Genomic DNA, 23,864 nt, shown 5'->3' with positions numbered 1-23,864 from the left:
GACCAGTGGAATACAAGAGGGAACAAGGAAAAGGTTACAATCAAGGCCGGCCTGGCGATACTCAAGGTGAATCAATTAAGGATATTAAAAATGGTATCAACAATACCAATTTGGTTACCTCGCCATTTATTCTACAACTATATAGATTTTGCCTATGTTGCTCTGCAGATAATTAAGATTTCATTTCGTTTGTAAAAGTATTTGTATTTAGTCTGTGAAAGTATTAGTTACCTGTCCATAGCACCTCACAGGATATATCCTTCACATAGTGGGTTCCCAAGAAGATGTAACACCCTTATCTCAATTATTTCTTTGCATATCAATTGATAGTGATAACACATAAAAGCACTCTGTTTTGTTGATGGCATTTTACGTCTGCCTGATAATCAAAAGAAGGTAGTCTGCTACATTAATAGTTAGAATAGAAAATTTCCAACAGTGAGATGCATTGTATTCAGACTTCTCATCCAGCACTTTTGAATGGTGTGAATTATCAAGGATACTTGCTATGGTCTGATCCAAAAAAGAGCCAGTGAGCAATTTCATAAAGGGTTCTTGATTAGGACCCAGTCACTGTGTTGGAGTTAGTGACATGGTGGCACAGACCTCTCTGGGATGGAGGCCTCAGTCTGTGAATGATGTTATTGAAAACAACTCATAAGGGCTCAATAACATGAGGTAATATTATCATTTGTAGTCTACTAGTCTTTTAAAGTCTTGAAGGCAAAAAAGAACAAATGGATGGTCCCTGCCCTTGATTGTTTTATAAGGGCCTAACACAGTTTTCCTGTTTAATGCGGCCATTATGCTTATTTGGGCAAATGGTTATCTCAAATACGTGATATGTAGTACAGTCAATTTCTTCCTTAAAAATATGTCTTTTTTCTCAACTCCTCTTGCATTTTGAGGATAGTGCAAGAATTATTTTACACGAAAAATGTATGGATTTTGTATTGAGTCAGTGGGATAACACCTTCAATGCTTCTCTTTTTATACTTTTGCCAAGGAATGAAATGGGAATACCAATACTTAGGCTACTACCGCTGGCAATAACAACAGGCCATATCCAATGGCAAACAGAGCATTATCTATCTTAAAAGAGAGAAAGTTAAATTTATCCACAGTGAAATACTTGAAAATATAAAAATACAGAGAATGTAATATCATAGAAAGAGCCCCACACAATTAACAGACATTAATAATGAAAGGAACAGCAGTGTGTTGGTATTAAACAGAACCTCATTTTCCTGAACTCCATTTCAACTTCTCATTCCTATTTCATCTCTTGGCAAAAGTATAGAAACAGAGGCATCGAAGGTGTTATCCCACATACTCAAGCACTGGTCAAGGCAATGATGACTGCTGTGGTACAAGTTTCCACACCTTACATCAGCACTGAGTCTTACAGATGCATTTAGTATTACAAGAAAGAACCTTGAAAACAAACCACTTCTATTGTGTCAAGCCTGTGGTCTACAAACCTCTAGGCATTCATAAACAACTCTCAATATTTCAGTGTTCTAAGAGAAATCACATAGTGACCTAAGTTTGTGCATGCTAAATAAAACTTTGTTTCTTTGTTTTTGGCTGAAATACCAACTCAGGGTGGCAACCATGGTTATCTTATGCTAACAAAAACGTCTTTGGCTAATATAATAAAAATTGTTCCACTTTGGGAGGCCAAGGTAGGTGGATCATGAGGTCAGGATATCGAGACCATCCTGGCTAACACGGTGAAACCTGGTCTCTACTAAAATATACAAAAAATTAGCTGAGCATGGTGGTAGGCGCCTGTAGTCCCAGCTACTGGGGAGGCTGAGGCAGGAGAATGGCATGAACCAGGAGGCGGAGCTTGCAGTGAGCCGAGATCGCACCACTGCACTCCAGCCTGCGAGACAGAGCGAGACTGTGTCTCTAAAATAAAATAAAATAAAATAAAATAAATAAAATAAAATAAATAAATAAAATAAAATAAAATAGTAAATAAAAATAAAAATCGTTCAAAACATGGGACCCAATGGGGGAAAATAGTAACAGGTTAGGGCTCTTGATGGCCTAACTACAGTAGTCCAATCTGTCCCCCATTTTGAGGACACTAAGACTTGCAGAGGTGAAATTATTTGCCCAAAACCATTACCCGAGAGAACACTCTGTTTAGCAAAGGTATTTTAAAACCATAGCACATAACATTCTATGCCTGCTTACTTTTTAGATAAAAGAAGAATGTGAAGCCGGTGGCCCGCCTGATGGTGGATAGGTGTGTTTTTCTGAACTTCAGCAGCCTTCTCTCACAGTAAGTAATCTCAGTCATTATCCTCAGCCAGGTTTCCTCCTATAAGATAGAAATATTATCCCCTATCTGTTATGGTATTGATAAGAATTGCATGTTAAGTCAACCACTCCTTTAACAGACTGCAGAAACTTCAGTAAATGCTACCTATTATTATTAGGTAGGCTAGACCAGTAGTTCTCAAAGTGTGGTCATCAGAACAGCAGCATCATCTGGAAATTTGTTAAAAATGCAAACTATTGAGCCTCACCCTAAACCTGCTAAATCAGAAACTTTTCAGGTAGGGCCCAGCAATCTGTTTTTTGTTTTGTTTTGCTTTATTTTGAGATGGGGTCTCACTCTGTCACCCAGGCCGGAGTGCAGTGGTATGATCTCGGCTCACTGCAACCTCCACCTCCTGGGCTCAAGTGATCTTCCCACCTCAGCCTCCCGAGTGGCTGGGACCACATGCCATCACGAGCAGCTAATTTTTTGTATTTTTGTTGTTGTTGTAGAGATGGGGTTTCACCATGTTGCCCAGGCTGGTCTCAAACTCCTGAGCTCAAGTGATCTGCCTGCCTCGGCCTCCGAAAGTGTTGGGATTACAGGCATGAACCACCATGCCCGGCCCGATGTGATTTTTAAACCTTTCAGATGTTTCCAACGAACAAAGTTTGATAATTAGTCCCACCATGAGAAAACAAAACTGAAATTCCCCTGAGGATATATTTGTACTTACAAGCATTTTGTTATGTTTATCATTTGCACATTTTAAGGCATAAACTAGCAGTAATATTGGGAATTAATTTTAATAAAATGGCTAGCTAAAAACTTGATGATGGGCTGAATAAAGTAAAGAGAAAGCCTGAACACTCAGTGCCACTCCCTAGGCATGCTAAACAGAGAGCTTGAGCAGGAAAGATTGTCAGAAGAGAGAGGAAGCCCTTGCCTATGGATAGAGGGAGGGAAAAAGAATTCTTTCTTAATTATTCAGAAATCTGGGCCGGGCCTGGTGGCTCACGCCTGTAATCCCAGCACTTTGGGAGACCATGGGGAAGGACTGCTGAGGCCAGGAATTTGAGACCACCTTGAGGCAACGTGGCAAAATCTTGGCCTCAGCAACAAAATAAATAAATAAATACATGAAATCTCTCTCTCTCTCTCTCTCTCTCTCTCTCTCTCCGATTACCTGGAGTGTTAACAGCAAAAATTCCAGATCCTGGGCCAGACAGGTAACTCACGTTTGTAATCATAACACTTTGGAAGGCCTAGGCAGGAGGATCACTTGCCCCCAGGAGTTCCAAAGCAGCCTGGGCAACACAGGGAGACCATATCTCTACATTAAAAAAAATAGCCAGCTGTAGTGGCGCGCGCCTGTAGTCCCGGCTACCCGGGGAACTGAGGTGGAAGAATCGCCTGAGCTGGGGGAGGTCAAGGCTGCTGCAGTGACTCGTGATGGCACCACTGCACTCCAGCCTTGGTAACAGACGGAGATCCTGTCTCAAAATAAAATAAAAAATCTGCACTGTATGGTGGAGAAAGGCTGTCTCTGCCTATGCCATTCCTTCTAACTAAACGTCTTGCTTCCTGTTCTCTACCCAGCCTAGTCCTTTGGTTAGCATCTCCTTCTCAACTCCAAAAGTCTCAGGCATCGATTTGGCCAGTATCAATCCTCAACCTCGCAGAAGTCATCCCCTTTGTGTTCCCTTCACTCCGGGGGCCTTTCCAAATGCGCCGCACATTTTGCCCTTTGACAATTTGTCTTTTTTGTTATTCTGCTTCTCCTTACGGGAAAGTGCTCTTTATGGGCTGTAAAAAAAAGAAGTGCCCCTTTCAGTAACTATCCCCAGCAAGGGTCTCAGGAGCCATTTCTCTCCCACCTCCGGAAATAAGACGGGACCGCGGTGGGGCGGAACCAGGAGAACGGCGGCTCTCTCGGCCAACAGGCTTGCTTCCCACCGCGCGGAGACTGCTGGGAGGAGAATTTCAGTTTTTTGGCTTTTGGTTATGTTTTGTTTTGTTTTTCTTCTTGGATGGAAGCAGCACCCTAGTCCTTGGGCTTCTGTGCCGTTTAGCATGTGCTTTCCTGAGTCTCAAGGCCCGTCCCCTACCTTTCTCTGTCCGGGCAGCTCTGGAAGAGTGGAAGGGTGGCTCACCCATCTCTGAAAAGGAGATTCCCCAGCACCGTGAGCTACTGTGTGATTTTGGGACTCCCCTGGCCTCCTGAGGGCACCTCCAGCTCCCCTGGGGCCTTCTGCCCATGTCACTATGAGGTCTTCCTGTTATGAGCCCACACTTCTAGGGTGGGAAAGATTAAGAATTTTTAAAAATTCTTAATCTTTTAAATAATTCTTAATTTTTGTTTTCAGAAGAACCGGGAATGGAGGTTTTCTGAAGACAAACGTTTTCCTAAAAATGGAAGAGGTGGAAAAAGACCCATTATACAATCAGTGCAGGTAAAGTGAACAGAAGGAAGATGGAATAAGCAGAGGATGTGTTGCGTATTCCGTTTTCTTTGGGAAATTTTCCCTTTCTTTTAAGAAGTGAAAAGCCCCTACGTTTTGGTAACTATAAGAGGAGCAATCCTCCTTGCAGTCTTAACTCATTTGGGGGCTCTCTCCCTTCTCTCACTTTTTTTCTCTTTCTAAAAAAGGTCTTCCTTAATTTTTTCAGAGTAGGTGATTTCATTGATAAGGCCTTAGGAATATGCACACTTTATTTTCCTAGTCTGTAGCAGCGGTCCCCAACCTTTTTGGCACCAGGGACCAGTTTTGTGGAAGACAGTTCTTCCATGGACGTGGGGGTTGGGGAGATGGTTTCAGGATGATAGTCATCATCAGGCATTAGAGTCTCATAAGGAGTGGGCAGCCTAGATCCCTCACATGAGCAGTTCACAATAGGGTGCTGACCCTGTGAGAATCTAATGCCACCGCTGATCTGACAGGAGGCAGAACTCAGGAGGTAATGCTGGCTGCCCACCACCTGGTGTGCTACCTGGTTTCTGACAGGTACCGGTTGGGGGCCTGGAGGTTGGAGACCCCTGGTCTGTAGCACTTTTTGTATTTTCTACATTCTATTCAATGCACTTATATTAATGAGTCAGAAAAGTAGGACATAACTATTATTTAAAAAGAAAAATAACTGTTGAAGTTCAGGAGTTGCAGACAGGACAGAATTGTTTATCTAACATATTATTTCGAAGTTTTTAGGACTAGGGATACCTTCTTCAGTTTTATCCAACTGTAGGCATTGCTGTTATTATTGGTGCATGATGAAGAGACTTGGTACTTGTGTCTTAGGGATTTTAAGGCAAACGCATCATGGAGAAAAGACCCATTTAGGTGACAGGCTTATGAAGAATGGCTATATGTAAGCAACTAGTGGACTAGGAGAAAGTAGCAACTGTATCTGAAAGTTTATAAAGCGTCAAAATAATAATTCTCGAACAAAACAGACACTTTGTAAAGTAAATCACATGTAGCCTGATCCTCGTCTTCTAGAAAGTCATATTTTAGAATTCTAAGACATGAGATGAAGGAGATTTTACCCTCTTCTGGTTAATTAAGGCCTTCAGATACTAGTCCTGAAATTCAACTTTTTTCTAATGCTTAAAAATACATTTTTCTCTCCAAAAGCTTCATAGAAGCCCTAGAGACATTTTCCCCATTGGTTTTTAAAATAGTTTAAAACATAATTAGAAACTAAATTTTATTTATTCTTTTGATGGTTTAAGAAAGCAGCATATAAGACAGTGGGACAAGTATGATGAAGGCAAGTATTTCCCAAGCATCCAAAAAGGGAAATTAGAAATGAGTGGTGGAGAAAGAACATCTCAATGTTTCTGAAGTCTGAGAAATATGGGAGCTGATAAGTGAACAGGAATCCAGTGTTAGAGGAAAAACTTACCAAATATTTCCATATAGCAAAAATGTTGGGTTGATTTTAAGTTGGAGTTGTCCTTTGAAGTATTGGCCCATCAAAGCTGCTATTATAGCAGAGCCATTTGGTTTTTGAGGGACAGATTTGCTTCTGGTGGTGATGGAGGTGGGGGTTGAAATATGTGGGATTTGTTTCCAGGACTTGCTGTCATCCTGTGGCAGCTAGTGCTAGACCAATGTTTATGTAGCACAGTGTATTAATAGAATTCTCTGTTTTAAAGAGTATAATTTCTGAACCAATTTAGGTGCTTTGTTAAAGTTAACTCTTTTATCTGTTAAGTTTTGTAGCAGGCTTGTGGTTGCAGTATTGTTACATGATTCATATTTCTAGCCTAAGTCCATGGATCCATGAGTTTATTTATTTTAGGATTTGTAAAGAAGGCTGTGTCTCTATTTGGCATACTTGTATATATTAGCATCAAAAAAAAATTTTGTATACTATTTATCTGTAAAAATAATTTTAGAGCTCTTGTGTATATGGTTACATAGAATCTTTCCCCAGTAATGGGGGAGGTAGCATGAGCTTTAAGGCTTCTAGTACATGTTACATTGTTCCATAAGACTTCACTTACAAAACACGAATTCAAAAATAAATTAAGAATTGTAAGACAGCAACTTCAGCATTAAAACCCAAGCTTGAAGCCCTGTGTAGTAACATGTCCGTGAATCCAGCCTTGCTGATTATATTAAAAGATTCTTCTCCAATGGATGAAGGATACCCATTGCTTATATATTCCTGTTGTGTGATTTGTCTTGTGCACAATGAAAGGCTCACTCACACTGATGGCATTCGAAGTGTTTCTCTTTGCTGCAACTGCTCATTGGTTACCTAAGGATAGAGAAATTGTCCCCTACTCATTGGCTACATTCATAAGATGTCTAATATAAATTGTCTCATGTGCCTAACAGATTAAAGATCAATACATGCTTTTCCACATTCATAGGGATTTTCCCCATTATATACTCTTATGTGCAGTAAATGAAGGATTATATTGGAAGGATTTTTCACACTGATTACATTCATAGGGCTTTTCACTAGTGTGGTTTCTCGTGTTTTCTAAGGGATGAAGTAATACTAAAGGCTTTCCCACAGTCTTTGCATTCTATTTTGTATTCTCTTGTACACAGTAAGGGAAAACCTTTCCAAATTGATTATGAAATGAAAGTTTGAGCTTTCATGTGTACATCAAAAGTGAGTGTTCCCTGAATATTTTTCCAATATAATCATGACAGTTACAGGGTTTTTCCCCAGTGTAAATTCTCATGAACACAATGGGAGTGGAACTTATGCTGAAAACTTTTCTGTATCAATCACATTTATAGAGATTCTCCTCAGTATTCTCTTCTCTAAGGACAGATCTAATGCTAAAGACTTGAAAATGCTACTTACAATCATTGTGTTTGTGAATTATAATGTGTATCCAAAGGGATGCGAGGTAACTGAAGGCCTTCTGCAGTCCTTATATTTGTAAGGTTTCTCTCCGTTTTGTGTTCACATGTACCTCAGAAATTAAGAGTTACTACTGAAGCATTTTTCATATTAGTTATATGCAGAGCAGAAAATTCACCAGTTCAAATTTTCTTGTGTTGAATAAAGTTACATCTTGCACTGATGATATTCATTGAGTGTTTCTCTAAGATAACTTATTTCTGTTTTTGTGCAATTGTGTTAACTTTTATGTCTTACCTAAAAATGTCCTACTTAAGATTTGACCCTTTGATTTTTAAGTAGAACCTACAAATATGAACAGGTACTTGGGGAATTTCATCTTCTGTCATCAACTCATCTTTTTTCTCTAACCAAGAGATCAAACGGAGTTTGTCCATATGATGCCTGGATGATACCATGTTGGTAGTTCTCCTGTGTCTCATTCCTGGGCAGGTTTCACTGAGATGAGTCCAGTAAAGGCCTCTTCATTGAAGGTCACTGAGTCCTGTGATTAGCTTGTCAGCAGCCCAGCAGCCAACCCTTCCTTCCTTGCATTTCCCGTTTGGTGACAGGGAGGGTCCTGAGCAGACCAAATGCTAGTTAAGAACAGATAAACAACTGCCATACTGTGAGTCCGACTGTAAATCTTGAAATTCAGAGCAGTGAGAACTCAAACATACCCTCTTTTAGTTCTCACAGTCCATTTGGGGCAAGGATCTTAGACTTTTTAGGTGGCATCTTCCCACTGAACTGTGATTTTTCAGATGAAGGCAGTACTCAAAAGTTGAAATTTAGTACAATTAATACTTTTTATTGCTTCATCAAAGATATTGAAAATTAAACTTGCTTTTCTTCTCTTCTTCCCTGTGAGTGTGTGTGGTGATGAAGAATACAGTGATTTTTGCTAGGAGGCCAGAATTTTGCCCACTATTGGTTTTGTGCCATCAGTGTAAATGTCAACATAGGTGGGTAACGTCTTAGAATTATTATGAAAATAGTTTTGACTTTGTGTTATTTCCTCCAAAGGGTTTGGTTTCCTTATGAGTATAAGGACAGTATTCTGAGAATCGCTTCCCTAGAGAATTGTAAGGCCTTTTCTTTTGCTTTCTAATCTTTTTCATGCAGAGAAGGCATTTAGCTTTACTGAATTATTCAGTATCTCCTTTTTTGTGTGTGTACAATTGCTTATCCAGTTGTATGGAAATACCGTATTCAAATTACAACCCATAGAAGAGATTTTACAAGCCATGTAGACCATTTTTTAAATGTTCTACTAGACATTTTTTAAATGTTCCTCTTATTTCTGGCCTCAATGCAATCATTTGAATCTTATCATATTTATTTGTCTGCTTCAGAGTTGTTTTTTTTCCATGTCTTTTCCCAGTTATCTTACACAGTTTGATTTTGTAGTCTGACTGTGGTTTTCTTTTAAATTGATATATTTTGGTTTTGCTCTACTTCATGGATCTGTAAGTTTATGCCTTTTACCAAATTTGGGAAGTTTTCAACCATTATTTATTAAAATATGTATTTTTTTTCTATTCCAATGTCTTTCTCCTCTCCTTCTGGAACTTTTGTAACACAAACGTGTTTTTTTAAAAATACTATCTCAGAGGTCTCTGATTCTTTTTTTTTTTTTTTAATTATACTTTAAGTTCTGGGGAACATGTGCAGAACATGCAGTTTTGTTACATAGGTATACACGTGCCATGGTGGTTTGCTGCACTCATCAACTCATCTCCTACATTAGGTATTTCTCCTAATGTTATCCCTCCCCTAATCCCCAATCCCCCAATGGGCCCCGGTATGTGATGTTCCCCTCCCTATGTCCACGTGTTCTCATTGTTCAACTCCCAGTTATGAGTGAGAACATGCGGTGTTTGGTTTTCTGTTCTTGTGATAGTTTGCTGAGAATAATGGTTTCCAGCTTCATCCATGTCCCTGCAAAGGACATTAACTCATTGTTTTTATGGCTGCATAGTATTCTGTGGTATTATGTGCCACATTTTCTTTATCCAGTCTATTACTGATAGACATTTGGTTTGGTTCCAAGTCTTTGCTATTGTGAGTAGTGCTGCAGTTAACATATGTGTGCATGTGTCTTTATAGTAGAACGATTTATAATCCTTTGGGTATATACCCAGTAATGGGATTGCTGGGTCAAATCTGATTCTAAAAGAATTATTTTTTTTAACTTTTTTCTTCCGTTATTTATTTATTTATTAATTTTTTGAGACAGGGTCTTGCTGTGTCTCCCAGGCTGGAGTGCAGTAGTTCGATCTCAGCTCTCGGCTCACTGCAACCTCCACCTCCCGGGTTCAAGTGATTCTCCTGCCTCAGCCTCCCAAGTAGCTGGGACTGCAGGTGTGTGGCCACCATGGCTGGCCAGTTTTTGTATTTTTAGTAGAGATGGGGTTTCACCATGTTGGCCAGGCTGGTCTTGAACACCTGACCTAAAGTGATCTGCTCACCTTGGCCTCCCAAAGTGCTGGGATTACAGGCATGAGCCACGGTGCCTGGCCTTTCTTCTGTTTTTCAGATTGGATACTTTCTATCTGTTCAGCAACTCTTTCTTCTGTAATCTCTATTCTGCTATGAACCCCTACAGTGATTTTACTATTTCTGTTACTGAGATTTCTAATTATGAAATTTATATATATACATATATATATATTTTTGTTTTGTTTTGTTTTTTGAGACAAAGTCTCACTGTCAGCAGGCTGGAGTATAGTGGCGTGATTTCAACTCATTGTAACCTCCACCTCCTGGGTTCAAGCAATTCCCCTGCCTCAGCCTCCTGAGTAACCAGGACTACAGGCCTGTGCCACCACACCTGGCTAATTTTCTGTGTTTTAGTAGAGACAGGGTTTCACCATATTGGCCAGGATGGTCTCGATCTCCTGGCCTCGTGATCCGCCTGCCTCAGCCTCCCAAAGTTCTGGGGTTACAGGTGTGAGCCACTGCGCCCAGCCCTGATTCTCATCAATCTTAGCATGTACAACTAGGGGTGAGATAAGGACTCCACACACTAACTTTAATGTGCCCTTTCTCCGGCCCCCTCATTTTCTTGGTTCTCTACTCACTCTTTGGTTCCTGGGGTTCCCCACTCCTGGGTTTCTGACCAGAGCATTAGCTTCCCTGCGCTGTTGATAGGGTTCTCTGCCGAATCTGCCACTGCCACACTTGCCTGTCCTAGGGTAAGAGGCAACAGGCTTTGCCTCTGAGGGGCCATCTCATTGCTGGTGAGGAGAGAGAGGACACAGATTAGTTGCTTATACTTCCTTGGTGTACAGCAGGGAGAGTCTATAGGGCTTTCACCCACATATTGACCATCAGTTGGCTGGTGGGAAGGGAAAGGTGTGCTGGTTGTTTGCTGGCAATCCCTGGAGTAGGATAAAATAAAAGATTCCTTATAAAAGATAATTGAGTCAGAAAGACTCAGGACCTTGGAATCCGAGGCCTGTGGATCCAGGGAGGGGCAGTGAGATAGACTGACGTTAGATCAGTATACTACTGAATTCTGCTATGCTCTGGCATGGAGTTATCCTTGGTGAAATTAAATCAGTATAACTCTGTATGAGGGAGTGAGATTAATGAAACTTCTGATGTTACTGGAATTTAGCATTTAAATGTTGCTTACTCTTTAAATCAACCAGGTTCCTCTAGAGACCTCCAAGAACAAAAACTATTTTGCTCTGGAACTCAAAGCAGAAGGATATAGGTAAGACATCATTCCCAAGTATCCTTCTTCCTCCCTACAACCCTCTCACCCCTGACCCACAAAGCTTCATTAAATTAAGAGCTATTGCTCTTTCTCACAAAAGGTTGATGCCATCCTCTTTAAGTGATAACTTCTGAATTATAATCTTAGACCATTAAAATTCAAAGAAATACTTCAGGCTTGCCTTTGTGGAGCTGGAGTTGGTATCTCTGGATTAGTGGTGTGGTGCTGGTTTTTACTGACTTTTTCCTAAAGAGATCACTTTTCTGAAGTATCTTTTCCTTTTGGGATGTCAGAAGAAGAGAGTTAGTAAGTAGATTTCTTCCAAAGAGGAAGAAAAGAACTCTTAAGGGATTGGTGATTTGGAAAATATCTGTCAGCTAGCTTTCTTGCCCTCTGAGCCAGCTGAGTGGCAAGTGGGACATTTGTTTCCTGCTCTTATTAAAAAAAAAAAAAAAGTATTCCTCTACTGCTTACAGCATATATATACAGAGATCTATACAAAAATGAATGTTTTTATATGTATAAATGAAAATGTTTGCTTTTTTGCTGTTGATGTTTTTGATTTTTTTTCATTTATTTGTTTTCCTTTGATTTTGGCTTCTCCCAAAGGTTTCTACTTGACCTCCCTTCTGATCACAGGGGCATCAATAAACATGGTTGGTTGATTTTGTTCTTGTCTTTCATGATTATACCATTATGTACAGTCAAGTCTATTTTTCTCTGGATCAGCTGACTTTAAGGGTCTGACTTCACTCATTTTTTTCCTTATTCTCAAAGCAAACAGTTTTGCCTCTTTTTTATCTGGTGTTTGCCCCATCCTGTGGCCACTGGTCTCTGCAACCAGGAAGGGTAGCTAGACCAAGAGACTATACAAATGGGAGAAATCCTGCTCAATGTGGTCCTGCCTTTCCATCTGGCAATCCTTCCTGAGTGCACTGTCCCTGTGCTGATGCAGTAGTCCCCTGCCGTGTAAATCCTCAGGGTCACATTATTGTGCCCTGATTTTAAAGATGGGAAAAGGTACAGTGAGTACCTTTAGATACTCTTGAATCTGAGCAGCTCTGAACTGTGATTATGGACATAAACTAGCCCCTGCTCTATGGTGGAGTTACATAATAGGGAGAGGGTCAACCCTAGAGAAAAGGAAACCTAACACAGTACTTAAGAACTTAGGCCTTAGGATTAAGTAGACTTAGGTTTGGTTCCAAACTTTACCACTTGCTATTGTGTCACCACTTACAGCTCTGTCATTATCATTAGTTGTCCTTCACAACGTCCCTTACCTACCTTTTCAGTCCCTTCTCCTGCTACTTCCTTCTCATTGTCTACCACCCTCTCCCTGCCCCTCAACACACACCTATGTTTTAACCAGATGGAACTACATGGAAGCTTCTTAGAAGGTAAAACCTCTAGCCCTATCTTCAGACCTATGAATTGGAATCTGTACTTTATGAGTATCCCAGGGTACTAAATATGCACATTGAAGTTTAAGAAGCACTGGTCTGACTGGGCACAGTGGCTCATGCCTATAATCCCAGCACTTTGTGAGGCTGAAGTGGGTGGATTGCTTGAGACCAAGAGTTCGAGACCAGCCTGGCCAACATGGCAAAACCTCGTCTCTACCAAAAAATAAATAAATAAATAAATACGGGCCGGATGCAGTGGCTCACACCTGTAATCCCAGCACTTTGGGAGGCCAAGGCGGGTGGATCACTTGAGGTCAGGAGTGATCCTGATTGAGATTGCACTACTGCACGCCAGCCTGGGCGACAGAGCGAGACTCTGTCTCAAAAAAAAAAAAAAAAAAACAAAGCACTGGTCTAAGCTACTTCCTGGAGTTTTGATTTTTAAAAGAAACTGTCACTGTCTAGCCTGTGACTGCCGAATGTATGTGATTGCCCTCTGGAAAAGTATGATATGCTTGGCAATTTGAAGTATTCTTAGAATAATTCTTTGAATTATTCCTAAATAACTGTATCCAAAATAGGTCCTTGAGAAGCTAATCCTTACTTGGCCCCCTTCATTTCCAACCCTTTGAAATTCACTCTGCTCCTTTCACCTGATCTTCTGGAAGTTTCTTTCTGAATCTAGAGAAACTCTCCTCACCAGAGAGGAATGATGTAAGCAGGCTTAATTAAATGTCTGCTATATATAATGAAGCATATTGTTAGGTGCAGCATGGGGCATAGAAGTTCAAAGCCTATAGCTCTTGGGGATATTTTTATTTAGTTGGAAAGACAAGACAGAAACATTCAAAGTAAAGTAAATTTATTCCTTATATTTAGGTAGCCCTTGCTTATCTACCTCTTCTGAAACTTTGCAATAATTCTGTGATGTTGGTAGGAAGGGAATGTGATGTTAGGTAAGAAGTCAGATGGCGGGCACATCCATCCCACAGCCACACTGCTGATATTAAGGGATTTGTTAATGTCATATGGCTCCTAAAGAGCTAGGATATGCATCCATATCTTCCAGCTCCAAGTCCAAGTTTTTTTCTTTTTAAAAAATATTGTGTCACATTATACCCTCTAATGCCAAGTTAATTTAAAATAAAGAAAAAGCCATATAAGATTGCAGAAGGAATTTTTGTGGTTGTGGTAGTTAAGAGGGAAGAAGTCATTTGAAAGAGTTTGGGGAGTCTTCAGTGAAGAAGGATAATGTAGCAGTACCTTGAAAGATGAGCAGGACTTATCTGGGCAGACAAAGAGGATGAGCAATCCAAGAGAGGGGATGAGAGGGAGAAAAACACAGTATGTTCAAAGAATAAGGATTAGACCAGTGTCCTCAGGCGGTGTGAAGTCTAGATTGTTTCAGTCCAATTGAATGCGTCATCTAAATTTCCCAGGTGTGGGAATCAGTGTTTAGGTTAGAGGGACCACACAGTTGGTTCCTTCTTTTACTTCATGCTCTTGCACAGAATCCACTGTGTAGAATTAGGGAGACATGACTTCAGATACCTGACTGGTGGAATTAAAGGTGGTAGTTTCTAGGCTGGGTTGTGTTTCATGGGCTACCCTGTGTGCTTTCTACAGGCAGTGTGTTGCTTGTTTTGGATAGTTGGGAGCAGCTTCTCTCACCTTAAGGAACTGTGAGTAGATGGTGTGCGGGACCATATACACACACAAAATAGCCAACTAAAGAAAGCGGTGGAGCTTTTTGTCCGACATCTTAGGAAGCCTGTGGTGTCCGCTGCTGCTCTCCGAGCTTCGCAATGCCGCCCAAGGACGACAAGAAGAAGGACGCCGGAAAGTCGGCCAAGAAAGACAAAGACCCAGTGAACAAATCTGGGGGCAAGGCCAAAAAGAAGTGGTCCAAAGGCAAAGTTCGGGACAAGCTCAATAACTTAGTCTTGTTTGACAAAGCTTCCTACGACAAACTCTGTAAGGAAGTTCCCAACTATAAACTTATAACCCCAGCTGTGGTCTCTGAGAGACTGAAGATTCGAGGCTCCCTGGCCAGGGCAGCCCTTCAGGAGCTCCTTAGTAAAGGACTTATCAAACTGGTTTCAAAGCACAGAGCTCAAGTAATTTACACCAGAAATACCAAGGGCGAAGATGCTCCAGCTGCTGGTGAAGATGCATGAATAGGTCCAACCAACTGTACATTTGGAAAAATAAAACTTTATTAAATAAATAAATAAATAAATAAATAAATAAATAAATAAAAAGAAAGCGGTGGAGATCAAGATCAGTAAGTTTGATTTGGGAACAAAACCCTGGAGACTGTATAGGTGATTGTTGGGGGGTGGACAGGCGCTGAAGACTTTGATTGGTTTAGACCTAGAAGGAAGTGGCATTTGATTGGTTATTATAAGTGAAAAGGGCCCCTCCCTGGGTGAGATCTGCCAGCCTCATAATTAGGACCTGAAAATCTCTGCCAGGCCCGCCTTTGTGACGTGGCCCCGTCCACCTCAGCTATGGAACAGGCCTTGACTGGTGAGGCCCAAAGCCAGTGGCCCCGCAGAGGCGGGAGTGGGGCCATGGCTGAGGCGCCTGGGCCCAGTGGCGAATCTCGAGGCCACTCAGTCACTCAGCCGCCAGCGGAAAAAACTGTCGGGGGACCATCGAGGCGCTGCCCGCGGTCCGTGCTCAAAGTGTCCCAGTTGGTGCTCCGGGCCATCGCCGCTCACAAAGGGCTGACTCTGGCAGCTCTCAGGAAGGAGCTCGGAAACGCCGGCTACGAAGTGCGCAGGAAGAGCGGCCGCCACGAAGCGCCCAGAGGGCAGGCCAAGGCCACGCTCCTCCGGGTCAGCGGCAGCGACGCCGCCGGCTGCTTCAGGGTCTGGAAGGTTTCCAAGCCCAGGAGAAAGCCGGGGCGCGCGAGGCAAGAGGAGGGCGCGCGTGCTAGCCGGAGGACCGCAGCCGCGTCTCGGAGCTCACGGAGGCGCCGCCAGCCCCTTCGCAAGGCGGCCAGGAAGGCCAGAGAAGTGTGGAGACTGAACGCGAGGGCGAAAGCCAAGGCCAATGCCAGGGCGAGGAGGATAAGGAGGGCGAGGCCGAGAGCCAAGGAGCCGCCGTGTGCCAGAGCCAAGGTGGAAGCGGGAGCGACAGCGGCAGGCGAGAGGCGAGGACGGGCCGTGAAGGAACACACCAGGCCGAGGTCAGGGAAGGACAAGAGGCGAAGCTCCAAACCCAGGGAAGAGAAGCAGGAGCCTAAGAAGCCCGCACAGCGGACCATCCAGAAGCCAACGCCGGCTAAAACCGACCGGACATCTAGCGGGCAGGGGAAGACTCCACTAAAGACTTCCACAAAGACCTTCCCTAAATCTGAAGGTCTTCGGAATGCAGTCGGGAGTGCATCTTGTGGGAGCAGCTTCACTCCCACCACGGACAAATGCCTTTCCCCCATAGGCCCCAAGAAGAGCGGCTCTCACACTCATTGAAATGAAATGGACCTCTGGACCACCTTGTGTCTGTTTCCTCTTTGCCGCACCTGGAAGGGTAGGGGTGGGTGGTGGTAACGTGCAGCGAAGAGAGTAAATTAACAGATTCTGTTCCTGCTGCAAAACTCAGAGAAATATCTTTTAGAAGGACAGAAAACAGAGGAAAACCAGCAGCTTAACAAGTGTTGAAGTTGTTAGATACTCTAGCAAATTCAAATTGAGTTCTGGGGAGGAGGGCATATTGGGAAAAGTGTGGACAGTCTTTAAGTTAAGTGGCCCCACTGATTCGTAGTGTCCTTACCTGAAATTCCTTTTAGGACAAAGTCCTCCCAAAATTGATTATAATGAGTTTGTAGTTTTTGCCTTGAATTGATAACCTAGTTTAATTTAAAAAATATTCTTAGGTTAATCCTCAGTTAAGTAAGTGTGTGAAAGCATACAGCATAGGGCCTGGCATAGGGTAGGTACTCATCACTGAGAGTTAAATGTGTGTATAATTAATTTCCGACGGGGTGGTAATGTGCTACAGCAGAAAACTACTGGACCAGTATGTACTAAGACCAGGATTCTAGTCAAAGTTCTGCTAGTCTGACCTTTGCTGAGTCATTTCTTAACCATTCGGGGTCTTGGTTTCCTTCTCGGTAAAATGTTGGGATTGAGCTAAGATGATGTCTAAGTGATTTAAATGTCATTAAAATGAAAAGGGGACTTAAACATCACGGCATAATGGTTTGCTTGACAAAATTCAGCAATAAGGAAATTATCTTCTGAGAAAGTGCCAACTCCTAAAGAGGAAATTATGAAGATTTACAGAATGCATAGCAGAAATACAAGGAGATGGAGAAGGCTAGATAATGAATAGGTCTTTTGCTTTTCTTAACAATAACAACATGTATTGAGCACTGTGTAACAAGTATGAAATAAATGTATGATTTTAGTTCTGAATGCAGGGATTAAGAACAGTGCAAGAGTAGTTCTCATGCCATAGGCTGACAGGACACAGAAATGATTCCTAGGGAAGTAAAACGTCAAAGTAGCTGATTCAAGGAAAGGAGTAGCTGTTTTCAGCCGAAGTCAAAGGAATGGGGACATGGAAGTGGCTGGGAAGTGCTTTTTATTCTTAAAGAAGTAAGAGTGGCAGTGGGAAGGTATTAGAACCTCCTGGGAGCTTTCTCCAGGTATACCTGACCAAGCTTTTCCTTAGTATGATATGTCCTACAAGGGGCAACAGGGTATGTGTATTTAAAACAGACAAAACAAACAAACAAAAAAAAACCACCCTTAAGTGATGCTAATATTTACCCTTTCACACCCTTGAGAATCACTGCTTTAAGCCTATGCAAAGCCTAGTAACTGCAGAATTCTTGTAGCGTTATTTCATCTATAGATGATCGGAACTTGATATTTCCCCATGTTGTAATTAAGTTTATTATGCACATGAATGTGAGTGGAAGAAGGCCTCTGAAAAGAGGCAATGAGAAAATCAAACATTGTCTACTGAACACAATTAGAATAAAGTTAATCAAGTGCCCTGATGATAGCCAGATGTATTACCCCCTTTCTAGTCTTAGGATGTTTTTACCTAAAGAACCAGTGAGAGAGGAGGCAATTAGAGGCTGGCTAGATAGATAGAGAGGGAGGGTCTTGGGAGAGAGACGGCGCCCGTGGGACTGCACCTGTATTGTCCCTACGGTGTAACTAGCAGATGGAAATGTGGTTAAGAATTTCCTCTTATACCAGGATGTCTGCTCAGAAGGGACTTTCCCAACTTAGGCACAGGCACAATAAATCAACTAAATGTCCTGAACACGACCCAGAGTTAATTGTAATATCATTAGCACTGTGGTTTGGGCACCTCCCCACCACCATGGGTTTCACTAAGGCGCTTGGGTAATAACCAAGATGGAGTCACTATGGTGCAACACCCCTGGGGGAACTTTACCCCTCCCACTATGACAGAAACCACAGAAGACTTCTTTTTGCCACATAAAAAACCCATAACTCAGCCCCATTTCTGGCAACCCACTTTTGAGTCCCCTCTTGCTGCTAAGAGCTTTTCTGTTGCTTAGTAAATGCTACTCTGCCTTACTCACTCTCTGGTGTCCACTTGCCTTCTTCTTGGTCGTGGGACAAGAACTCAGACCTCACTAAACTGAATAAGAAGGCTGCAACACTAGGTGGTCTAGTATTAGTCTTTTTCTTCTAAGTATCTAATGATACTGGGAAAAATTTGTTTTCTAGATTTCCTAAAAACCATCACACTTATATTTGTTTTATGATGGTTTCTTCATTTCAAACTTCCATTCATTCACCAAAATGTATCCAATTTATTAAGTGCCCACCATATGCAGGAACAGTAGCAGACATGAGAGACCCAGATCTTGACCTTACATAGCTAACAATGGTCATCTCAGATTATTTTTCATTGATAAGCTTTAGGGTGGCTGTACTCCAATGAAATATAAGAAATGACCATATCTCGTTAGCAAGCTACCCAGATTATCAAGATCATAATGTTGGCTGGGTACTCAGCCAGAGGCATTCCCAAGAACAGCTAATCTCATCTCTAGTATTCATTAATGACTAAGTGCCTGCAAGATTCTAGGCCCTGTGCTGAGAATACTAAAATGGATAAAACATAATCTCCACTTTTCTGAGCTCACATTTGAGTGGCACATTTGGGTATTTAACTTTAGTCAGAGCAAACTGAATGACCCTGATGCAATTCTTTGCTTTTCTTTTACCTCAACTGCTTAGTGTAATGCTGATCACATCATTGTTGGACTTGAGTTGTAACGAATGTTAGATGTCCTCTAGAACAAATATTCAATGGTTGTTTGAAAAACACTTAACAGAAACAAAAATGTCCTTTTAAAAACATGAAAAGGTCCAATTTAGAAATGCATATTTAAACTATACTACACATTAATACCAAAAAAAAAATAAAAAGTATTTTTAATCAGATGGGCAAAAATCCAAATGTTTGAGAGCCTACTCTACTGGTAAGGCTGTGGGGAAACAGGCACTCATCTACAGTGTTGGTGGGAGTTTATATCATCCTGTGCCTGCCAGATTTCTAGCTAGTGGACAGTCATAGTGGCTGTGTTTCTCTTTTCCCTTTTCTCAATTCCCTTACCTCCTTCCCTTTTTGGTGATGGAAAAGACCAGACTCCAAGTGGCCAAGGGGAAGTAAAAGTGAACACAAGAAAATAAGGAAACTTATGAGGCCCGGGGCAACAAAACAATCTGGCTGGGGTAAGGAAAGCTGCAAGGCATCTGAGGATCATTCATCCCCTAAGCAATAGGCTTGAGGCTTTTTAAGGCAACTCCTGTAGAGGAAGAGCCATGCCTTTGAGTTGCACTCACCACAGGCCCTTCCTGTCCAAGAGGGGAGGCTTTGTCACTGAGTTAATGGACAGTGGCTTCTGACCCTACCTCCACACCTGCTTTCCATGTTTTCTCCCACAACCATTTCCTACCCTACCCTATGCTCTCAATCCCAGGAATATCCAATTACTGCGAACATGCCTAAGGGGTCAAGTCGCACTCACTACCGCCACCACTTGGTGGCTCCAGACTTGAGCTCAGCACTCTTAGATCTTCAAGAGTAAGGTCAGCCCTTGCAGGGCCTTGAAACTGAGGGCCTCCTTAAACTCACGTGCTGGGCAATCTCCCTAGTCCTGGCCCTGCTCAGCAGTCTGCTGCTGAAGTGCTCCCTGGGAGTAGACCACCAGCCCAATCCTCCAGCCTCTACAGGTTAGATCGAGTGTCTGGCTGACTCAGGAGCATATGGGGGCCAGGATGCCAGAGGGAGGTGGCAAGGCCCAACCTGTTGTGTCTGGAGGCTTATGTTTCAGGCAGTGAGATGAGGTGGTTCTCAGAAGATTCTGCGGCTTATCTTCCCCCGTTCTGTGGTAGTCTTTTTGTCAGGAGCAAAGAGCAGGAATGGAGGGAAAAGTGAAGGAGAAGACCTAGAGAAGAAATAAGTGACACAGCCAACACTTTTATTAAACTGACAGGGACCATAAGTCCCCTGTTGGGTAACCCAAGGAAGTTCACAGTTCATCAGAAGGAACCAATTCAGATAATAGCTAGAAATCTGATAGGCACAGAGCAGCTGGGCTGCATGGCAAGTGGGCATTCATCCCCAAAGTTTCCTGGAAGACGATGCCCAGGTGCCTGGTGGCAAGAGACAAGGCAGGAAAGTGGGGGAGGGCTCGACTGAAGAACACACTGAGAGCAGGAGCAAGGGCCACATTTGATTTCCCAGGCCTGAAATTCCAGTGCCTGGCACATAATAAGGACACAAAAAATTGCTTGTAGAATTAAGAGTTTGATTCTCAGGAGTCACAGGAGACTGGAAGGAAGTAAATTAAAAATGGTGAAAAGTGGAAAACAACTTTGGAAGTTATCTGAAAGGAAGGAGAACGTCTAGGAAATGGAGGGATCAGATTTGGCAGTACTAGGCAGGGGGTGGAGTGGTGGGGGGGTCCTGTGGGGGTGTGTATGAGAAAGGGGCAGAGTGGTGAGGAGGCTGATGAATTGCTATAGCCAAACCAAGAATTTGGAGGATGAAAGTGGGAAGTATGAATTGACCCCTGCTTAGTAGGCTTAAAGCTGATAGAAAAGAAACTGAACAGTAGGCAGAGGAATAGGTGGTAAGTGGGCCCATGATGGAATAGAATTGGCCAGAAATTTGAAGAGAGAAACTAGAATGGAAGAAGGATGGGGATTGGAGAGAACAAATGCCCTTGGAAAGGCATGTTATTGCTCAGTCAGAACAAGGCAAAACTCAAACAAACAAAAAATCTGAAAAAGAGTAGGAACAAAGAGTAGAGGAAGAATGCTGCCTGTTGGGAAAATGGAGGTGGTGGCAGGAAAGAGGGAGAGAGCATAAGGCCTGGAGTTGAAGAAAGTCTCAGCCTAGGGGTCTAATCTTTTGACCATGGAGAAGCCCTGTGGGCAGAATTGTAACTGTCAGTTCAGTCTATCCTCATAGGTGCACCTGGGAGAGGAACTGGAGGAGGTAGCAGGGTCAGAGACTGCAAGGCAGGTTCCTCCCCACAGCCTGAATCTGTTAGAATCTTCTAAGCAACAGAATGCATTTTGGGTACCATGGCTTCATTGGTTACAACCTCTACCTAGTAAGCAGAGTCTGGATTTAAATCTTGCTTGTGTCAAATCTTACTAGAAAAACCTAGTTCCCTCTTATGCCCTGGTTACTCTGATATTCCTGCTGCCCTTGCCCATAGGGTATGCCAAATCATGGTTAGAAATCCCTTCCATGGCCCCTCGTTGGTCCTTAATCCAATTTTTATGTTGGAAAACATGGGTCCTTAAGGGCTTGGCATAGCAGGCCTTACTCTACCTTTGTGCTAGGTGCCCATTCCACCTGCCTTTTATCAGAAGAGCCAGTGAAAAGGACAAAGCAAAGGGGAAGCATTTCCTTGGATGTCAGTTTTTCAGTTTTACATGGGATTTTCTATCTTTGAGTTGTTTGTTCCTTTCTGTCCTTTCAGATTTCTGGACCCAAGTATCCTCAGTGCCCATATTGGAAGCCCCAGCCCCAATCAATCATAGGGTCTTGGTAGTTGCCCCACCACAGTTTCTGATATTGGTGACTAGCCCCAGTTCTTTTAATGAGTTAAGAGTGGAAGACGACCTTGCAACTAAGGGGAATGGAACTGAGGTCTAGCCTAGTGAGGCTGCAGAGAATAAACCTGACAACAGGAGTGTGAAGATCCATTTGAAAACAGTGAGGTACCACTGCTTGAAATATGAACCCCCTAGCCAGTGGTTCTCAAACTTTAGCTTATATCACACATCCTGGAGGGCATGTTAAAAGACTGAATGTTGAGCTCCTTCCCAAGTTTCTGATTCAGTTCTCCTCCTGGGGCAGGTGCTAAGAATTTGCATTTCAAACAAGTTTCCAGGTGATATTTATGCTGCTGGCCCAAAGACCAAATTTTGAGAGCCACAGTTTGGTATGGCACACAAGGGAACAGAGGGAAATTTTGCTAGCTGAGGCTCTCTAAGGCTCTAAATAAATGGATTTCACTTTTCTGTTATTGCCCAGCCCCACCCACTCCCATTCAGTGCATTCATCCTAATACAGAGATGGAAAGAACTGGCCTTCTGGCGCCTCTAGGTCTGAGTCAGGACCTGCCCTTTATGGAACTAGGAAACAGTAGTTTGATTGCAGGAATGTTGGAAAGGGAGGAATTTTGTCCCAAATTATCACCTCTTTAGTTCTCTAAAGCCATTAACATTACTTTGACAAAGGAAAAGTTTTTCCTTCTACAGTGAGAACTAAGGCTTAAAGTGTAAATAGCCTTGTGAAAAGCTAACACTTTGGGATACATTATCCCATGCAAGGAATTCTTTGAAAGATACTATGTTGGGGTGGAAAGGGGAGGATACTCAGAATAGGGTGGAGGCAACACAGATGGAAAAATGTGACAAGTTCCTGAAGATGGATGTCCCTGTTTTACATTTTGCCCAAAGAGAACATAGAGACTCTTTTTAAAGGGGACAGGATGAAACATGAACATTTGAGGCTTATTCCCTGTGGGAAAAATCATTCAAATCTATTCACTCATCTGATAGCTGTTGCTTGTTTTATTTTTCGTCCAAGGGAGGTGGTGTTGGACCGAGGTAGAGAAGACAGCGGTACACCAGAAACAACCCAAAGGATTGCCCCTTCTGTAGAAGGTCCTTAGACTCCATGATGCCTTTCAGCTGGGTGCTACACTTGCACCTAACTCTGGGGGCTTCACTTTCTATCCCTACAATTACTCAAACAGATAAAAGGCTGGACGTTAACATGTAGTTATTAAGAGGCGTGATCTAATAGTAAGGAATACCACTTCCCACAAGTCCTTCAAACAAGATTTGTGAGGAGCTGGATTTGTCAGCATGTCAGATCTTTTTGAAACCCAGAGAGTAGAATGTAATCAATACCCTTGTCATAATTAAAGACCAGACTATATGCTTATACACTGATACCTCTGGTACCTTAATCCTTAAAATATTTAGTGACCCTTGCCTCTTGACACAAATATATAATGACCATTTTAGATCCGGGTAACTCCCTTTCTTTGAAGGCAGTTTAGGGATTCCACAGATAGGCTTTGAACCTGCTAAATGTGTATGGAAAACTGAGTGAATTACAAATGTCTTTTTCTCAAAAGTGCGTTTCTGGTTTCTGTCAGATTCAACAGGTCTGTACCTAAGACATGTTCTGAACCATTGCTTATGCAGAGCTTTTAGTCTTAAAGAGGGAGAGTAAAAGAAGTGGCAGAGTCCAGATTTATCACTGAACCCAATGCTTTCTTACTCCCTGGGGCATCTCCTAATACTGATCCTAAAATGCTCCTGATTCTGAGAACCTAGGGCAAGACCTGCCTTACAAAGGCCGGCCATTTTGCCTTATTCATAGGATCATAAACAAGAGAAGTGCATTCCAGGAAGAAGGAAGGCTGCTCAGAGTAGCAGGAGGCAGGGGCCAAGCTGCTCAAGTCACATAAACTCTAAGAAGCCCAGTCAGCAAAATAAGTCTATCTTCAATTCTAATTGAGTCCAGGACTCTGAGGAGCTGTGATTCACCCAGTTTTTCCTGCAAA

General features: G+C 42.4%; 1 protein-coding gene, 1 long non-coding RNA gene and 1 pseudogene across 4 annotated transcripts in view; 2 read left to right on the top strand and 1 right to left on the bottom strand.

The window, feature by feature from the left end:
- LOC105492922 (uncharacterized) overlaps window positions 1-4,220 on the bottom strand; it is a 117,993-nt gene extending 113,773 nt beyond the window's left edge. The window contains exons 1-2 of one of the 3 annotated variants that reach the window (XR_011609189.1): window positions 4,150-4,220; window positions 2,206-2,332 (exon numbers count right to left, since the gene is read on the bottom strand). This is a non-coding gene — a long non-coding RNA (uncharacterized lncRNA). Of the gene's footprint in view, window positions 1-2,205; window positions 2,333-3,458 lie in introns of all 3 variants that reach the window. The other 2 variants (XR_011609188.1, XR_011609187.1) reach the window with 2 other exon arrangements.
- Window positions 4,221-14,533: 10,313 nt separating this feature from the next.
- On the top strand, window positions 14,534-14,950 carry LOC105492920 (small ribosomal subunit protein eS25 pseudogene; annotated as a pseudogene).
- Window positions 14,951-15,276: 326 nt separating this feature from the next.
- On the top strand, window positions 15,277-16,242 carry LOC105492918 (H1.7 linker histone). The gene has a single exon (XM_011760295.2). It carries the CDS (start codon window positions 15,277-15,279, stop codon window positions 16,240-16,242), a length of 966 nt encoding a protein of 321 aa, XP_011758597.2.
- Window positions 16,243-23,864: the final 7,622 nt, after the last annotated feature.

Source organism: Macaca nemestrina, chromosome 10, assembly GCF_043159975.1.
Source record: "Macaca nemestrina isolate mMacNem1 chromosome 10, mMacNem.hap1, whole genome shotgun sequence".
In the NCBI taxonomy this organism is placed as follows: Eukaryota; Metazoa; Chordata; class Mammalia; order Primates; family Cercopithecidae; genus Macaca; species Macaca nemestrina.
This window is presented reverse-complemented; position numbering and strand designations above follow the sequence as displayed.

Bases quoted from the DNA above. Each gene is read 5' to 3' on its own strand.
- LOC105492918 (XM_011760295.2), top strand. From the start codon at position 15,277: ATGGAACAGGCCTTGACTGGTGAGGCCCAAAGCCAGTGGCCCCGCAGA.